General features: G+C 43.7%; 1 protein-coding gene across 1 annotated transcript in view; it reads right to left on the bottom strand.

Moving 5' to 3' along the window:
• DOCK3 (dedicator of cytokinesis 3) overlaps window positions 1-18,486 on the bottom strand; it is a 262,648-nt gene that overhangs the window by 46,148 nt on the left and 198,014 nt on the right. The window contains exons 24-30 of the mRNA XM_040247080.1: window positions 11,452-11,579; window positions 8,908-9,012; window positions 6,761-6,859; window positions 4,678-4,772; window positions 2,693-2,768; window positions 2,100-2,200; window positions 1,807-1,865 (exon numbers count right to left, since the gene is read on the bottom strand). Of these exons, the coding sequence (XP_040103014.1) occupies window positions 1,807-1,865; window positions 2,100-2,200; window positions 2,693-2,768; window positions 4,678-4,772; window positions 6,761-6,859; window positions 8,908-9,012; window positions 11,452-11,579 (663 nt within the window). The remainder of the gene's footprint in view (window positions 1-1,806; window positions 1,866-2,099; window positions 2,201-2,692; window positions 2,769-4,677; window positions 4,773-6,760; window positions 6,860-8,907; window positions 9,013-11,451; window positions 11,580-18,486) is intronic.

The raw sequence follows: 18,486 nt of genomic DNA, 5'->3' as shown, positions 1-18,486 counted from the left end.
TCTGAGGTCAAGGAGCAGAGTCACTACTCTAGATAGAATAGGATTTCTGAGTACCCTGCAATAGTTTCCAATAGTCTGTTCACAGTATTTACTCAGCAAGGAAAATTCATCAACTTCTACTTAAACACAGTGCACTGACCCTGGGGTTTCTGCCTGTAGCCCAGAGGCATTTAAGTGATGAGGATGTTCAGTCTGCTGGAGGTCTGAAGTCCACAGGCCTCTTCGTCATCAGTGCTCAAACATGCCTAAGAGTCCCCTTCTTGAGTTAGCAGGAGCCTCCTGCACAGCCGTACCTTGACAGATTGGCTGAGAGACTCTCTACGTGTACCTCCCATCCCACCCCTTGTCTTCACATTGCATTTTTGATGGTAGCACTATATTTATTCAAACCAGCTTGGCTCATCTTTCGATTTTCTTAATGAGGCCTGTCCATGGGAAGAGTGTGATATGAATTTCCCTGACTAGCCTGTCATTTGGGGCATGTTCCCAGAATCCAGGGCCAGTCTTGAAGACTATGGGACAGAACTTTTCTCTTCCTTGTAAAGGTGAAACAGAGTGAACCATCTTCCAGAGCTCTGTTTTCAGTCCTTCAGAGACTCAGGGGACAAACTGTGGGCCTGTGTAGTGACTGTTACCATCAAGCAAAATCAGTTCCTGAGAACTAGAAAATATCATTTCCACCAAAAACAATGAGGTAGCAATGGCTTTCTTGGGGGAAATCTGACATGGTTTTTTAATTCTTCCATGTTGAAAGCCTACCTAAGGACCAAGTGTTACCTAGCCTGGAGGCAGATTCTGCATATTCCAATCTTGGTATTTGGTATAGTGCTGGTCCCCTGTGTTTCTGGTAATTTCAGAATCAACTTCAGGGTGAACATTTATATCTGGACTGTGTTGGATGCAGAGGGTATGAGCACTGAAGCTAGACAGCTGGTTTGGGGAAATGCAGCCCCACTCAGGGATGGAAGGCCCCAAGGCTGGCAGAAATGCCTTGCATCTTGCTTGCTGCTTCTAGGGTTGTGACTAGGATGGTTGATGGAGGACTATGAGATTTTATGGCCATCCTTCCTAAGACTTCAGAGTCATGAACTTAGTTGAAAGCAGTTCTCACTGGGAAGAACAGCAGCAGCTTCTCTGGCATCCAGGCAGGCCTATCTAAGAAGCTGACAGAAGCAAAGGACAGCCCACTTAGTTTCCAGGGCACCCCAAGGATTCCACCAAAACCTGACAATTTCAAGATTCAAAGTGCTGGATACTAGAGAAGCTGCAAAGAAAAGCTGTCGAAAGAAAGGAGACTAAAGTCAGTCTCACCTAGATGCGGCAGTTCCCTTCATACACGTACCTGGCAGCAGGAACCTCGTCTGGATGCCTGAATGCCAGAGACCCAAGGAGGGTTTCAGTCTTTACTAAAAAGAACAGCTGCCCTTGCCCATGTGCTGACTGGGCTTCTGGGCCTGTGACATCTGGACTGGGACATGGACAGCCCAGAGGATCTTATACTCTTAGAGCCTCAGACTTATATTCTTACAGCCTCATCTCCTTTTTCTCCTTTGGATTTTTGTTCTCAAAAAAGGGTCTGTGCATATGTATCGCTGGGGTCTTATTTCTCAGCTTAACTCTCCCTGCCAAGGGCTTTGTGCACATGTGCTACACTATACCATCCATCTGAGGTGTTATGCTAAAGATATGTGAAGATCTCTTGGGTCTGAATTAACATTCATAAAACCTGGGGGAAGTCATTAGTCTTGTAACTTCTTATTTGGCTACACAATATGTGTAAGGGAAGAGTGTGGAGAAAAGACCTACCCAAATTCTGCCACATGCTGAAGAGTTCATAAGCCATCATCACACGCATGTCCCCATACCTGGGAATAGAGCACAGGAACCAGCTATTAGCACAAGAAGGTCCAGGAAGACAGGAGGCCAGGATTCAGCTCTGTTTCTAGCGTTTTCCAAAAGACAAAGTCATTTTGCTCTCAGTTGAGCTCTTACACTTGGCTCCTCAATGAGAACCTTGTGGACATCTCTAGGAGCCCCTCCTGGAAACATAACCCCATCTGGGCACATGTAGGAAGATGGATAAGAGACATATGTCTTACTTATCTAGAATTTTCTTCCTCTTGGTGGAAGTAATGATTTCTAGCTGAAGGCTTGGCTGATTTATGAACAGAACTGCCAGGCTAAAATAAGAATTCCACACCTAGAGAGAGAGAGAGAGAAAGAGGAAATATGTGACAGCCTGAGTTCTTAACCTTGCAAGGAGAGATTCTAAATATATGCATGTAGCACAGAATTCATTTCAGTGTTAAGATCTTGGTTTTTAGAAAAGTATCTTTACAAACAGGACTTTCCCCTGCTTTCTTGACTTCTCTGAAATCAACAGTGTTGATTCTGGACTAGAAAACAAACTCATGGGTTTCTGGCTCCCAGCACCTCCAACAGGGGTTTCTTAGGTTATACTCTAATCAATATCAAGCCTGGAAGCTGTTTGATACTATGAACAGATAAAGAAAGCCCCCAGCCACCTATCAGACACTTAGCTGAATCCTTCTCAAATTCCTGACCTGCAAACCTGTGAGCAAAATAAAACAGCTGTTTTAAGTAAAACAAAAACAAAACTAAAAACAGGGAGTCTGGTTGTTGGCTTTCTATGGTTATTACAAAGCTGGTGACGGATCTCAGGAGCCCCTACCTTGAAGTCGAAGTCCGTCTCTGTGAAATTCTTGTGCAGCGCAGAAGAGAGGTACTGGACAGTGGTGACTATGATGCTGCAGGGGGCAAGGCGTCAGAGAGTTAGAGGGCTGGCACTGCCACCCTGCCGCGTAGCGCCCGCGGTCTGCGGCCCGTGTGCAAGCTTCCTGAGTACAAGGAGCTCTCGTGTAAGATGTGACTTTAAGGGAGAAGGATGTGCATGTGTGCTCAGTTGTGTCCACCTCTTTGCGGCCCCATGGACCGTAGCCCACCAGGCTCCTCTCCCTATGGGATTTCCCAGGCAAGAATACTGGAGGGGGCTGCCATTTTCTTCTCCAGGGGATCCTCCCAACCCAGAGATAGCACCCATGTCTCCCGCATTGGTAGGTGGATTCTTTAGCACTGAGCCACCTGGAAGCCCATATGAGAGGAATACATGTAAAAACCCCACAAAAAAACCTCTGTGGAGAAGTGCCCTACCAGTGGGTTCTAGACCAAGCTCTGCTGATACCTGGTCTTGGCACTACTTTTCTTTGGCCACAGTTTCCCTATAAAAGGAGGGGAGTAAGGTTTCATGGTTCTTTCAGGCTTCTTCCAGTTCAAAGAGTGATTCTAGTATTGCGGGGATCTTAGGAAAATGAACCTGTATTATGACCAACAGAGGACTTAGAGTTTTATTCTATTACTCCACTTGATAACAGGGGTTTACAGTTATTAAATCTCTACTTTTATCATATACTGTTATTTTCATGTGTAAGTAATTTGACCTCAGCCTTTGATCTAGAATATCACTCTCAATTTTTGCTTGGGCACATTTAAGGGTTAATGGGAGGCTGGCTTGCTAGAGTCAAGAGCGCAGGTTAAGGGAGAGAGAAAGTGAAGTGGGATAGGTGAGTAAGGGTTTAATTAACAAGGGCATTGGATGCCTGGCAAAGGAGCTTACACCTAACAATGACCACCTAAGCTTTGGTGCAGAAGAGGGGCAAGGCAAAAACAGTGCATTAGAGAGACTCATTACCAGCAAATAAATTTGAAAAGTAAAAGCCTTGAAAGAAGAGGCTTGCTCCTGCAGAATGGGCTGGAGAGCCTGAAGTGCTCTGAGTAGAACTAAGAGACAGAAACAAGAGGGGGTCAAATGGAAAATCCACTATTTAAGGAAATATCTCTGCAACACTGTTTATAATCATTCTTCTGTTCTGTATGAAATGTTTGCAGTTTTCAAAAAAAGAGCACTATAAAACGTACAGAGTAGAAAGACCATCCTGACACTTTGCTAATAAATCTAACACAAATAATTTCACTACATTCTGCATAATGCTGATGTAAAAGGCTGATCAGAAGGAGGAGGCAGTAGGCTAGAGAGTGGACGCCAAGTGGCCTTCTCCTGAGTATAGGGGGACCCAACAAGCAAGCACCCTACCACCCACATGACTTGTTCGCTTTGCCAGTGAGAAGCACAGGGCAGAAATATGAATGGGGCAGACAAGCGGGGTCAACCTTGGAGTGAATTCTGTGGCCAGCATCAGAGGTGGGCAGAGCCTCATAGTCTTGGGTGGGTAATTAGCACTAGCTGTGGGGGTTGAGCAGTGTCTGGCAGACAACACAAATCAAGTCAAGCGGAAGGCTTGTGATGCTGCCTGAAACCGCAGAGCAACAGAGGCCAATGATGAGGCCTTCCTGAGGCAGGAGCCCTCCTCTGGTATCACAGTTCCCATTCATAAAAGTTCCTCTCCTACTCTTACCAGGACACCATCTGCCAGGCACTTAGGCTCTACTTTTGAACTATCTTTGACTATTTCTCCTCCTTGAACTTTGGTAAATGGCAAAGTCCTGCTGACTGCGCTTCCAAACACTTTCACATCTGAACCCTCTCCTCTCTGTCCCCACAGCTTTGACCTTGACAAGTTTCCATCTCGCTTCTTCTCTCACATGTAATAGTCTGGGGACAGCTGCGTGGAGGCTGGTGCAGGGCCCTTCCACACTCACTTGCTTGTAAGAAGTCTCATCACCATCCAGTCCCGAGGAAAGACACTCATCTTCATCAGGTTCCGGAATACGCAGAAAATCTTCAGCAGGAATTCCTGGGCCGAGAGGAAAATCTGGTGTGAGACGCCACCTCTACCACTGCAGCACATACCTCCTCAACAGGTTCTCTGACCTCTAGATCATGAGAATGGAGGGGACCAGTGGGTGACACTCTGGCTCCCTCCATGAGCTGCTTTTCTCTTAAAGGGCTGCGTGGCAGTGAGGTCTGGCCACTGCCGCAGGCCAGTCCCAAACTGGGGAGAAGAGATGCAGCTATATACCTGCTCAGCCCAGAGCCTAAAGGCCAGAACACAGGCGGTCCAGCAGACATGGCATCCAAACCACTGGCCTCAACCTGTGGGGGATGGCCCCCGAGCACTGGATTGTAAGAACTTGTTTCTTGGGTATTAGGAACACATGGACTGGAGAAGCACTTCAGGGACAGATGAGTTAAGTATCTCCAAAAATGTGCTTCTCCGTGAAAGCAATGAGAACAGTGAAAAGACTGGTTAATGAAACGCTTGCTGATTCAGGAGAATCAGCCTCATTTTCTGTGGGAAGAAGAAAATAAACAATAACTAAACATTTTAAAAATTTAAATGGCAGTAGAAGCTACTTGAAGAACAAAAGAAGAGTTCAAAGTGGCTGCTTTGTGGGAGTAGTGGGTAGACATGGTGAGGTTGAGCCAAGGAACCAGTTTTATTTACACACTTTGTAAGATGCTTTGGCTTTTAAAATCGTATATACATACTGCTGTGATAAAAACAAACATTTAATTAAAAAGTAAGGGAATGATGCTTCTGATTGAGAATTGGTTAGTGTCCTTCTCTCTCTCACAAACAACACACATATGATGAAAATGATCTAGAACAGTCAGGACTGGATTTTCAAGCTGTCCACCCCAGCTCAAGCATTGCTTGACCTGTACATGAAGCATTGCTTGACCTGTACACGAAGCATTGCTCGACCTGTACACGAAGCATTGCTTGACCTGTACACGAAGCATTGCTCGACCTGTACATGAAGCATTGCTCGACCTGTACATGAAGCATTGCTCAACCTGTACATGAAGCATTGCTTGACCTGTACATGAGCGCCAGGCCCTGGTTAACTTATGGCTCACTTCAAGGGCTGTCAAGTTCATCCGTCTGAGAAGACAGGCCGGCCTCACTGCAGTAAGTTACGGGTAACAATCTGCAGAGACCCACATCTGTGGAAAGGTAGGCCAGATCAAACACCAGAAAGTGTTACCGATACTTTAATGTGTTAGTGATATTGATTAACTCATATGATTAATAAAGATTACACAAATGGAAAACAGTATAGTGCATTACTGTGAAATATTGACAAGTGACTTGACTCTGGATGGAGGCAAAGCATACACATAAAGTTTACAACAGTTCCTTTATCCAGGGATGAACTCAGTAGCATGGTCTAATGCAAACACACAAGCCCTTGGGAGTCTGTCAGCAGCTGATACCCTTCAAAGTTTGGGAACACTCTCCTGTCATCTGGACCATGGGCCCATTTCTCTGGACTATCTGTCCCTCAGTGCTCTAGATCCAGAGTGATAGCCAATGGACAGTGTTTGTATTTGCTTTCTACAAATATGAATCTTTCAGAAATATGTTTTACTGAAGAAAAGTTGTCATTATTATTATTATTATCACTACAGTTATTAAACAGTGAAGCCTGTTTCATGGGTAACCTACAACTCAACTGCTGTGTTCATAAGAGAGGGAAGAGTCCTGGTTGACTGATAATCAGTGTGGCCCAGAGAAGTGTCTCTTAGAGGCACGTGGTCACAGGGTTGCCATCAGTCAAGGAAGACTTGCCAGTGTTCCTGGGGTCTGGCTATATGGGAACACTGCTGGCTATCTGCTTTTGGAAGCCATACGGTCAGCTGTAAAGCGAGGCTGGTAAATCTTCCACTCTCAGCAGGGCAGGCCAGTTGCACTTCTCTACTGGCAGGGGGAAAAACTGCTGGGCGGTCTTAGCTGTGTGCTTCCTTTCCTGGGTGAAAGGTCAGTGTTTCTCGGCCTACCTTGAGCTCATCTTTGCTCTGGAAGTTGTCCAGGAGGTGCTGGTAATGCGTGTCACACATCTGGCGGAGCAGCGAGAGAAGGCAGGACACATACTCACCCTGGGGAACAACCCAAAATACACTTAGCAAAGCCAATCCCAAGAGCTGTGTTCCCCCAATCCACAAAGGGCAAGGAGAGAAGGAAGGGTCTGAGATGGCCCCAATGATCATGAGAGGGAAGGTGACAACTCTGGTCCTGAAAATGAATTTTCTTTTCTGCTAAAGGGGTGCCTGGACGGCTTGGGAATTTTAGTAAGACTGCTGCAGCATGGGGCTAATTGAAAAATCTTAGCCCATAAGAAAGAAGTACTGCCAAACGAGACAGATATTCTAGTTTTTTCCCTAGGGAACTTTTGGCTGCATAGTCCTTTGTCATTATATGCTGCCAGGGCACCATACTAAAGTCTGGAGGGGCCCCTGGGAACAGGGAACTCAGACTTCTCTGGACAGAATTTGGACTCTGCCTATCCCACTGGGCTGGAGCAGTCTTTATACAAGGATCTCCTCTGGGAACTCCCAGAGCTGACATGTGATTGCTGGAGATGGAACACAGTAGATCAACATGACCCTCAGGAAAGCAGAGGAGTCAAAACTGACCTTTCTGAGAAGATGAGCTAATGGCTTTAAGTAAAAATTTAAAGATAAAAAAAATGAGTCTTTAAAATTTCTTCAGGTTCCAACTGGGGTACACAGATGAAAACCCTGGCTTAAGGGCTCCAGAGACTTTTACCATCTCTTGGAAACTTCTGTCATGGGGCAGCTGAGCATGGTTTCCTCTCACAAGGTTGCCTTCTCAGAAGAGATGGAGGGAAAATGACTTCATTTGGGCAGTTTTCCAATGTTTTTAAGTTTGTGGGACTATGACAACTCTTTTTTAGTCTCTCACATCCTTTTGTGATTCATGAAATTATCAGACATATGTGTATGCAAAATATATACAGGTACATGAACCTCAGTTTTATCTGAAGAAATGGACATAAGCCATAATTTGTTTCAAGAATCAGATGCATTAATGTACATAAAGCATTTAAGTAAAAAGGCCAGCACATAAAGAAGTGCTCAATAAACTGTTGTTATTGTCATTAGATGTATATGAAATAAATAACTTCTTTAGTATTGCTAGTGAGTTACTGTTTATAAAGTGCATAAAGCAGGGTCTGGCCCACAGCCAGCACTGTGTCATTGCTGGTTAGAAGGATGGGCTACCAGGACATGCCAGGGAGCATATGTTCTTACCTATAGTGAGAGTGTCCTGTGTAGGACTTCCTAAGGGAGCAGACATTCTTTCCAAGCCCATATGCTCTAGAACACATCTGCTCTCTGCTCTCCCTAACGTGCTGGAGCTTGGCTTGCTCCCACAGGAGCTTTTCTACAAAGGGATCGCTGTAGTCTCCCACCTGCCAACAGGAAGATCCCCAGCAAGCTGTTTATCATGTTCCAACATCAGGGCTAAGAAGTGCACACTGCACAGGAACAGGGGGGTCTGGGGGGTGTCTCTGCCTCTCCTGCAAAGCTCTCCCAGTCTGTTTCTCTCCTAGTTAGATCATGGGAGATCACTGTCCAACAATGCCAGTGCCATTCTACCTCATCATGTTTTCCCTGATGCTCGACATTTAGATACAAATACTGTGAGCAACTGAACTGAACTGAACTGTGGCCAAAAGCAACTAATCTGTAGGTACAAGCAAACTGTGAGAAAATTACTGTGGTGCACACATCACTGGTGAGAGCCTGCTCCTAGAAGGAACAGTCGACAGCTGTCACCTTCGTTCTCTGCTTTATTCCATATTACAGAAAGTAACCTGGTCCAAAGGCAAAGGCCAGTGGAGACTGTGTGCAGGAAAACAGGACAGGAAGCATCCCTGGGCCTGTCCCTAAGTACACTCCTCTGAGCATGAACCTAGCGAGGAGATGGAGTCCGACTGGAGAGGGGAAAAGGGCAGCATGCAGACAACCATGCAGGGAGCGAAGCTGAGATGAGAGTGGTGTGATGTGAGATGAGGTTCCGTGTGGAGGAGCCCCGGGTTAGAAAAGAAAGCAAGAAAACCTGAATGTTAGTTACTAACAGTGATCTCCGCTGTGCACTGTGGGCACCGCTGCCCTCTTACCGCCTCCTGCGCGTGCGATTTGCTCATGATGGTGAGCAGAGTCTGTAAGAGCACGTCCAAGAGGCTTTCCACCATCATTTCTACTTCCTCCATGACATCTGCCTCCTGGAGCGAGCAGCGAGAGAGCACAGCGTCAGCGCCAGGCTGGCTGACGCGCAGTGGACAGTACTTACTACATCAGCCATGGTCAGGAGCGGTCTTCTGACTTAGCTCTCAACACTGAGCCCCCAGCCTCACTGGCATGCAGTGTCAATGAACCTGGAACAACGGCTCTGCGAGGAGGGGAGGCACACCTGCCGCTGTTGCCCTGTTTTGGGGGCTGGAGCCTGAGCCTCACACAGCAACACCCTGACACCTGCAGTTCTGAACCGCAGGCAGATGCATTAATCTTGATACAAAAGGACGAAACGAAGATCCTAAGTTAAATGTCTTCTCTGATTTTCCTAGAAAAGTCAGGAGAGAGCACAACACTTCTGACTATCACTCTGAGAAAATGGTAGAGTTCACACCGCAGGGTGTGGAGGCAGCAGCTTCCCTACTGCTAATGCACACAGAAGTATCGCAGTCTTCCTCAGGACCATTTTCTCTGTGCGTGACCTCACTCTTTGCCAGGCCTGACTGCTGCCCAGACACACTCCCTCTAGCTCCTTGGCATTCCTGCTCACGTTCCTTGGTCGACCAGAAAGACCCTAGTCTCAGTGTGTCCCTCTTAGGTAGCCTCACAAAAATAATGGAGCATGCTTCCTCACTGAGGGCTGCTTCCCAGTCAGCAAGTTCTGACTTTAGGATGAGTCTGTGCTATCCTTTTCTAGACCTCTCACATGCAATCCACATCCTACGCCTGATTTTCATGATCTCACAAAGAGATTCCCACTGCCTCTTCTCCAGTCCCTTTATACTATTACCGGTCCAAATGTCCATCCATCTATCAACCCACCATTCACTAAGTATCTACCATGGGCCAGTAACTGTTTGAAAACCTGAGCATACACAAGTGATCAAGAAAGGTTAAGATCTCTGCTTTAGTGGAGCTTAAATTTCATCCAGCCCCCAACCCCAGCACTCCCGACTCCCCCCGGCCAGCTGTCCATTCAATGCAGTTTTACTGAGTCCCATTCTGCAAGAAAGATTTGAAAGGCTCTTGGGACCACAGTCTTCTTCCTCATTTGCTGAACTAATTATAACACTTTTAAAACCTGTGATGGCTCTTTGAGTAGCTGTGGGGTTAGTCTCTAACCCCACAAATACAACCAGATCACTTCCTTCAGATTTTCACTTGCTCCCATTCCTCTTTCATCCCTCCCCTCCCCTTGCTTTTCCCCTGCAATTTATCTCTTTCCCCCAGCAACCAGCCTCCCATCCCCTGACCCTGGGTCACCAGTACACCTTATGTGCCTGGTGTTGCTTCTCTGAGGCCTGGTGGGAAGGAGAGCTGCCGGGCCTTGCCTGGAGCCAAGAGCAAACAAAAGGGCCACTACAGCCATCGTAGTCGCTCTGCCAAGGTGGGCCGCTATCACCAGGTGGTCCTTTAAGTCGGGATACCAGATGCCACAGCACCCTATGGAGTCCTTGCATCCTGTTCAAACCAAGCACATTTTTTCTTCTCTGCACCTCTCCCATGTTATCTTCACAGACAACCTAACCTCCTATGTTTGTATCACTTGGTTCCTGGTATTTATTTTAAAGGCACTTGAAATTATATTCTCCAGAAACCTTATCTCAACTTAGGAAGATTGTGTAAATAAAGACTCAGTCTTATTTTAAATTTGTTTATACTTTCCTATAGTTTTCTAAAAGTTTTCTAAAAGAAATACTCATTTCTTCCATAGTATAAACATATAACATAATTAAAATAAATTCCTACCCTTATCCATGCCTGATACATGTTTTTCTGCCTTCCTTATCTCCCCTCCCTTCTAACATGGGTCTCTTCTAAAAAACTTAAAATAAAGAAGAAGGAAAATAGGCAAGAGCACTACCAGCTGAAACCTGAGCCCTGAAGTGCCGTTCCAGCATCCCATGAGGCTGAGAACTATTGCGGGCAATGTGCATCGCTTGTATACCGTGTCTCATCTGGCATGGTATAGGAATGCCATATGGGTGGAATCAAGCTGCCAGGAAGCTGACAGAAAAGTCTGAATGAGCAAGCTGCCTCTCAGCCTGGGCCTGCCTCCTTGTGCTCGTTCGTGCCTGAGTATCCTCAGAACACTCCCAGGAATACAGAAGTAATGTCTTTTGATAGAAACAGAGCAAGCAGCACGGGATGGGGTTTTCTGGTACTACAGATGACTACGTTTCTGGGTGTATTTACGGTAGTACTTTTTTTGTTTTTTGTTTTTTTAAATAGCAAGACCGTGTTGTGTTGAGAAGCCTGCTGGGCACACAGGCAGGCCTCCATTCACTTGGGCACCTTCCTGTCACTGATGAAAGCTTCTCTGACTGGGAAGTGAACAAAATGATCTTTGTTGGTCTGCCTCTGGTTAAACTGACACAGGATGCGGACAGAGCTTAGGGCCGGGGGTGGCACAGGTCTAGGGCCACTACCAGAGAGCTGGTCTTGACGATGGAGAAGATGCTGCCGAGAATCCCTGAGCAGATGAGCAGCTCCTTCTGCTGCCTCAGGTGAAGGTGGATGTGATGGAGAACCACTGGAAGCAGGATGCGGCGGGATTCTGGGGGAGAAAACACAAAGGTGAAGCGGCCCTTTGGAGAAGAACCAGCTACCTTTGGAAGCCAGGGGCAATACAGGATGCAGCTGGTCTCCAGGCAGGTGGGGCTAGGACCGCAGCCACGCTGGAAACCAGTCCCTGCCTGTGGGCAGGCCTAACAGCCCACTTCCCGGACATCTGAAGACACGTCACAGCATTTTCCTTCTCTCTCTCTTTTCTTTTTTCACATTTCAGGCCTCAATTATCTAGGGCCTTTTATGCAGGATGTATGTTAGGAGACTGCTTCCAAATGAAATCTCTTTATTGACTAGACTCCAAATTAAACTCCATTTAAATGACACACTTAGTTCTATGAACTATGCTGATGGAACTAACTAGCAGACTTGATATGGATTATAAATGGTTCCTCTTCATGATGCCCTGATGGCGGCCCGGAGCTCCCACCCTCCTAAGCCTTTACTGTACTTTCCCCCTCAGGCCTGTGGGACGCTGTGTGACGCCACAGTAATGAAAGGGACAGAAGGAGGACTTCCACCTGGTCATAAGCCTTTGATAATTAGCTAAACCTCTTTGCCAGTCCCACTGCATACATTAAAATATTTTTCTTTTCTTTCTTCTTCAATGCTGCCTAAAAACTACCTTCATCAGGGGGTGACTATATTTAGAACTCCGAATTCAGGAAGTTCTTAAGTCAAGCTCTTTTATCAATTCACTCTAAGACCTTAGGCAGGTGGATTCCTTCTACAGGTTTGATTTCTCCCATCTGTACAATGAGGTGCTAACAGCCCCCTTCTGCACTTACTTCACAGGTGGGGTGAGAAGACAAGGTGAAATATAAGTGTGGACATGTTTCTGGTATCTTGCACTCCTATGTGGTCAATGACTGTGTGATTAAAGTGGCACCACAGCCAGTCAGCATGATTTAGTCAGACTACCAGTAACATAAACAAGCCACGGTATTTTGGATTTGTTGTTCATATTTGGCCATAATTAAGTATTCTAGATGAAATTCAGAATGAAAATCTTTATTGGCAAAAGACAAATTATGTGATATACAGGAGATCTGGGGGACTGCCTTGTCAAATACTTAGAACATGTTGAAATAAAATGGAGTGACAACTATTATATGTTTAAAAGGATGCTTGGATAAAAGAGAAGTCCCTACTGTCTTTTGTAGACCAAAATGCCAACAGAGCAGGATTTGTACCAACCAATAGCTGCCTGCAGACAAAATAGTAGTTTGTTATTGGAATCTGCTGATGAAGAAACCAAACTGATATGCTCTGGGAAATGTAAGGGTTGGGTTCAAGACATCACTGGTAAAAGTCCTTCTGCCTCAAGAAAGACACTGTGGCTCAGGCATTCAATGAACGTGAGATGCAAGGGAAAATTTGGTGATGGCTTGTTATTGCCAAATCCAATTACATAGTTCCAGTCACATAAAAACAATTTTTCTTAAGTGATTATGAGAAGCAGCTATTAGATGCAAAAGTATTAGAAATAAAGTATGTCAGTGAGGGCAGTCTGCTGTCCGCCTTCCCATACACTCACAAAGAACCTGCTTGCTCAACATAAGAGCACCTCAATACATAAGACAAACACTAACAGACATAAAAGGAGAAATCGATAGTAACACAATAATAGTAGGAGACTTTAACACCCCACTCACACCAATGGACAGATCATCAAAACAGAAAATTAATAAGGAAACACAAGTCTTAAATGATACATTAGATGAGATGATACACTGATATCTTTAGGACATTCCATCCAAATGCAGAAGAATACACCTTCTTCTCAAGTGCACATGGAACATTCTCCAGAAAGACCACATCTTGGGTCACAAATCGAACCTCAGTAAATTTAAGAAAATTGAAATCGTATCAAGCATCTTCTCCGACCACAATGCTATGAGACTAGATATCAATTACAAGAAAAAAACTGTAAGAAACACAAACACATGGAGATTAAACAACATGTTTCTAAATAACCAACAGGTTACTGAAGAAATCAAAAGGGAAATCAAAAACTTTCTAGAAACAAATGACAATGAAAACACGACAACTCAAAACCTATGGGATGCAGCAAAAGCAGTTCTAAGAGGGAAGTTTATAGCCATACAATCCTACCTCAAGAAACAAGAAAAACATCAGACAAGCTAACTTTACACCTAAAACAACGGGAAAAAGAACAACTCCCCCCAAATTTAGTAGAAGGAAAGAAATCATAAAGATCTGAGCAGAAATAAATGAAAAAGAAATGAAAGAAACAATAGTAAAGATTAATAAAACTAAATGCTGGTTTTTGAGAAGATAAACAAAATTGACAAAAACCTTTAGCCAGACTCATCAGGAAAAAAAGAGAGAAGAATCAAATCAACAAAATTAGAAATGAAAAAGGAGAGGTTACAACAGACAATGCAGAAATACAAAGGATTATAAGAGACTATTAGGAACAACTATACGGCAATAAAATAGAGAGCCTGGAAGAAATGGACAGATTCTTAGAAAAGCTCAATCTTCCAAGACTGAACCAGGAAGAAATAGAAATTATGAACAACCCAATTAAAAGCACTGAAATTGAAGCTGTGATCAAAAATCTCCCAAAAAACAAAAGCCCAGGACCAGATGGCTTCACAGAATAATCCTATCAAACATTTAGAGAAGAGCTAATGCCTATCCTTCTAAACTCTTTCAAAAAATTGCAGAGGAAGGAACACTTCCAAATTCATTCTATGAGGCCACCATCACCCTGATACCAAAACCAGACAAAGACAACACAAAAAAAGAAAACTATAGGCCAATATCACTGATGAACATAGATGCAAAAACACTCAACAGAATTTTTGTAAACAGAATTCAGCAACACATCAAAAAGCTCATACACCATGATCAAGTTGGGTTTATTCCAGGGATGCAAGGATTCTTCAATATATGGAAATCAATCAATGTGATACACCAACCATATTCATAAACTGAAAGATAAAAACCATATGATCATCTCAATAGATGCAAAAAAGCCTTTGACAAAATCCAGCACCTATTTATGATTAAAACTCTTCAAAAAATGGGCATAGAAGAAACCTACCTCAACACAGTAATGGCCATATATGATAAGCCTATAGCAAACATTATTCTCAATGGTGACAAAATGAAAGCATTCCCTCTAAGATCAGGAACACAATAAGGGTGTCTACTTTCACCACTATTATTCAACATAATTCTGGAAGTCCTAGCTACAGCAATCAGAGAAGAAAAAGAAATAAAAGGAATCCAGATCAGAAAAGAAGTAAAGCTCTCCTTGTTTGCAGATGACATGATACTGTACACAGAAAACCCTAAAGATAGTATCAGAAAATTACTAGAGCTAATCAGTGAATTAGTAAAGTTGCAGGATACAAAATTAATACACAGAAATAACTTGCATTTCTATATACTGACAATGAAAAATCAGAAAGAGCAATTAAAGAATCAATCCCATTCACCATTGCAACAAAAAGAATTAAATATCTAGGAATAAACTTACCTAAGGAGATGAAAGAACTGTACACAGAAAATTATAAGACACTAATGAAAGCAATCAGATGACATAAACAGATGGAGAGACATTTCATGTTCCTGGATTGAACACTGTTGTTGAAATTGTTCCTAGGAAGAATCAATATTGTGAAAATGACTATACTACCAAATGCAATCTACAGATTTAATGTAATCCCTATCAAATTACCAATGGCATATTTCACAGAACTAGAACAAAAAATTTCACAATTCATATGGAAACACAAAAGATCCCGAATAACCAAAGCAGTCTTGAGAAAGAAGAATAGAGCTGGAGGAATCAAGTTTCCTGATTTCAGGTTATACTACAAAGCTACAGTCATCAAGAAAGTATGGTACTGGCACAAAAACAGAAATACAGACCAATGGAACAAGACAGAAAGCCCAGAAATAAACCCATGCACCTATGGGTAACTTATTTTTGACAAAGGAGGCAAGAATATACAATGGGGCAAAGACAGCCTCTTCAATAAATGGTATTGGGAAAACTGGACAGCTACACATAAAAGAATGAAATTAGAACACTTCTAACACCATACACAAAGATAAACTCAAAATGGATTAAAGACCTACATGTAAGACCAGAAACTATAAAATTCTTAGAGGACAACATAGGCAGAAATAAATCAAAGCAAGATCCTCTGTGACCCACCTCCTTCTTAGAGGACAACATAGGCAGAAATAAATCAAAGCAAGATCCTCTATGACCCACCTCCTAGAGTAACGGAAATAAAAACAAAAGTAAACAAGTGGGACCTGATTAAACTTAAAGCTTTTGCACAGCAAAGGAAACTATAAGCAAGGTGAAAAGGCAATCCTCAGAATGGGAGAAAATAATAGCAAATGAAGTAACTGACAAAGGATTAATTTCCAAAATATACAAGCAGCTCATACAACTCAATACCAGAAAAACAAACAACCCAATCAAAAAGTGGGAAAAAGACCTAAACAGACATTTCTCCAAAGAAGACATACAGATGGCTAACAAACACATGAAAAGATGCTCAACACTGCTCACTATTATAGAAATGCAAATCAAATCCACAATGAGAAATCACCTCATACCGGTCAGAATGGCCCTCATCAAAAAAGTCTACAAACAATAAATGCTGGAAAGGGTGTGGCGAAAAGGGAACGCTCTTGCACTGTTGGTGGGAATGTAAATTCATACAGCCACTATGGAAGACATTATGGAGATTCCTTAAAAAACTAGGAATAAAACCACCATATGACACAGCAATCCCACTCCTAGGCATATACCCCGAGGAAACCAAAACTGAAAGAGACACATGTATCCCAATGTTCACTGCAGCACTATTACAATAACTAGAACATAGAAGCAACCTAGATGTGCATCGACAGATGAATGGATAAAGAAGTTGTGGTACATATACACAATGGACTATTACTCAGCCATAAAATGGAACACATTTGAGTCAGTTCTGATGAGGTGGATGAACCTAGAACCTATTAAACAGAGTGAAGTGAGTCAGAAAGAGAAAGATAAATACAGTATTCTAACATATATGGAATCTAGAAAAATGGTACTGAAGAATTTATTTACAGGGCAACAATGGAGAAGCAGACACAGAGTAGACTTATGCACATGGGGAGAGGGGAGGAGAGAGTGAGATGTTTGCAAAGAGTAACATGGAAACCTACATTACCATATGTAAAATAGACAGCCAATGGGAAGTTGCTGTATGGCTCAGGAAACTCAAACAAGGGCTCTGTATCAACTAGAGGGGTGGGATGGGGAGGGAGATGGGAGGGAGGTTCAAAAGGGAGGGGATATATGTATACCTATGGCTGATTCATGTTGAGGTTTGACAGAAAACAGCAAAATTTTATAAAGCAATTATCCTTCAATAAAAAATAAATTAATTAAGAAAAAAAGAAAGCACCTGCTTGAAGCAGCGCTCACAGCTTGAGTGAATGCAGTGGCTTCTGTGAAAGTCTGTGCAAACCATTGATTTTATCTTCAGTCCAGGAAGTGGTGAAGACAGAAGTGCTTACCATGAACAGTTACAGGTAGAGAAAAGCTGAATTTCTTGGCGGCAGCTTTAGTCTCAGTAATTCCTTACACAGGCAGTGTTAAGTTAAAGGGGGTATTTGTTTTATACTGCAGATGTGTGTAGCTCTGGGATGAGAAATGAATGTTCTCATACTTTGAAAGTCAAACTCAAAAAAATTTGACCATCAAGAAGTTCTAATTATAAACATTCTAATAATAATTGCTTTGTTAGCATTTTAGGTTTATTTCTGTGCCCTAGAAGTTTATTCCACAGTGTGATATTCTGCTTAAAGGACCAGACTCTTGCTGATTATAATATTTGACTACTGAATATTTGATCATGTTCAATGTGGCCTCAGGTATGAATCCAGAGGTTCCTTCTGAAAGACAGTCTAGGCTGCTGATTGTATTATATTGCTTTTTTTCCCCCTACTATTCTTTTTACTTTTTATTTCTATGACTGTACCGGGTCTTAGTTGTGGCATGTGGGATCTAGTTCCCAGACCAGGAATTGAACTCAGGCCCCCTGCATTGGGAGTGTGGAGTCTTAGCCACTGGACCACCAGCAGGGAACTCCCTGATCGTATTAAGTTTGTCAGGCTTTCCTGATCTCTTTTGGAGTGTGGTGTGCTCAGGTGCTCAGTAGTTTCTGACTCCCCGCCATCAGTGCCATGGGCTGTAGCCTGCCAGGATCCTCTGGATGTGGGATTTCCCAGGCAAGAATACTGGAGTGGGTTGCCATTTCCCCCTCCAGGGCAACTTCCCTTCCCAGTGACCGAACCTGCGTCTCTTACATCTCCTGCATTGGCAGGCAGGTTCTTTACCACTATTTAAGGTGTGGAGGACTCCCTGTCTGTCTCTTTGTCTAACCTTTAGAGGCTCCTCCAAAGGGAGGAAAAGGAATCTATCTGTCTGGCAAGGCAAGGAAACAAAGTGCAGTGGGTCCTCAGGGCCTCCTTTCTGGGTTTCTTTTCTTTCCTTGACTCATCCTACCTTCTTGTGCTAGACCTTTCTCTCTTGTTCCCCCTCCTTTCTCTCTGCTTTTTCATCTTGCTGGGGCTGTGGCAGACTGCTTTTTTGGCAGCTGGCTAACTTGTGGGCCTGGAGGTTGCTCTGCAGGCCACCTCATGTGGGTCCCTAGAAATAAGCTGTCAGGGAGGCAGTAGGCCTAGGTTTCGGCTGCATTCTCTAACAGAGGTTACCAAAAACTCTGCATTTTAAGGTCCACTGATTTCTCACATGATGGCTGGTAAAACTGAGCCTTTGCTTACCACTTGGCCAACACCCTGATAAGGAAGAAAGGTGAGTCTGACTCGCATCCCAACTTGATTTACCTGAG

Source organism: Oryx dammah, unplaced genomic scaffold (genome assembly GCF_014754425.2).
Source record: "Oryx dammah isolate SB20612 unplaced genomic scaffold, SCBI_Odam_1.1 HiC_scaffold_9, whole genome shotgun sequence".
NCBI classification, from domain to species: Eukaryota; Metazoa; Chordata; class Mammalia; order Artiodactyla; family Bovidae; genus Oryx; species Oryx dammah.
This window is presented reverse-complemented; position numbering and strand designations above follow the sequence as displayed.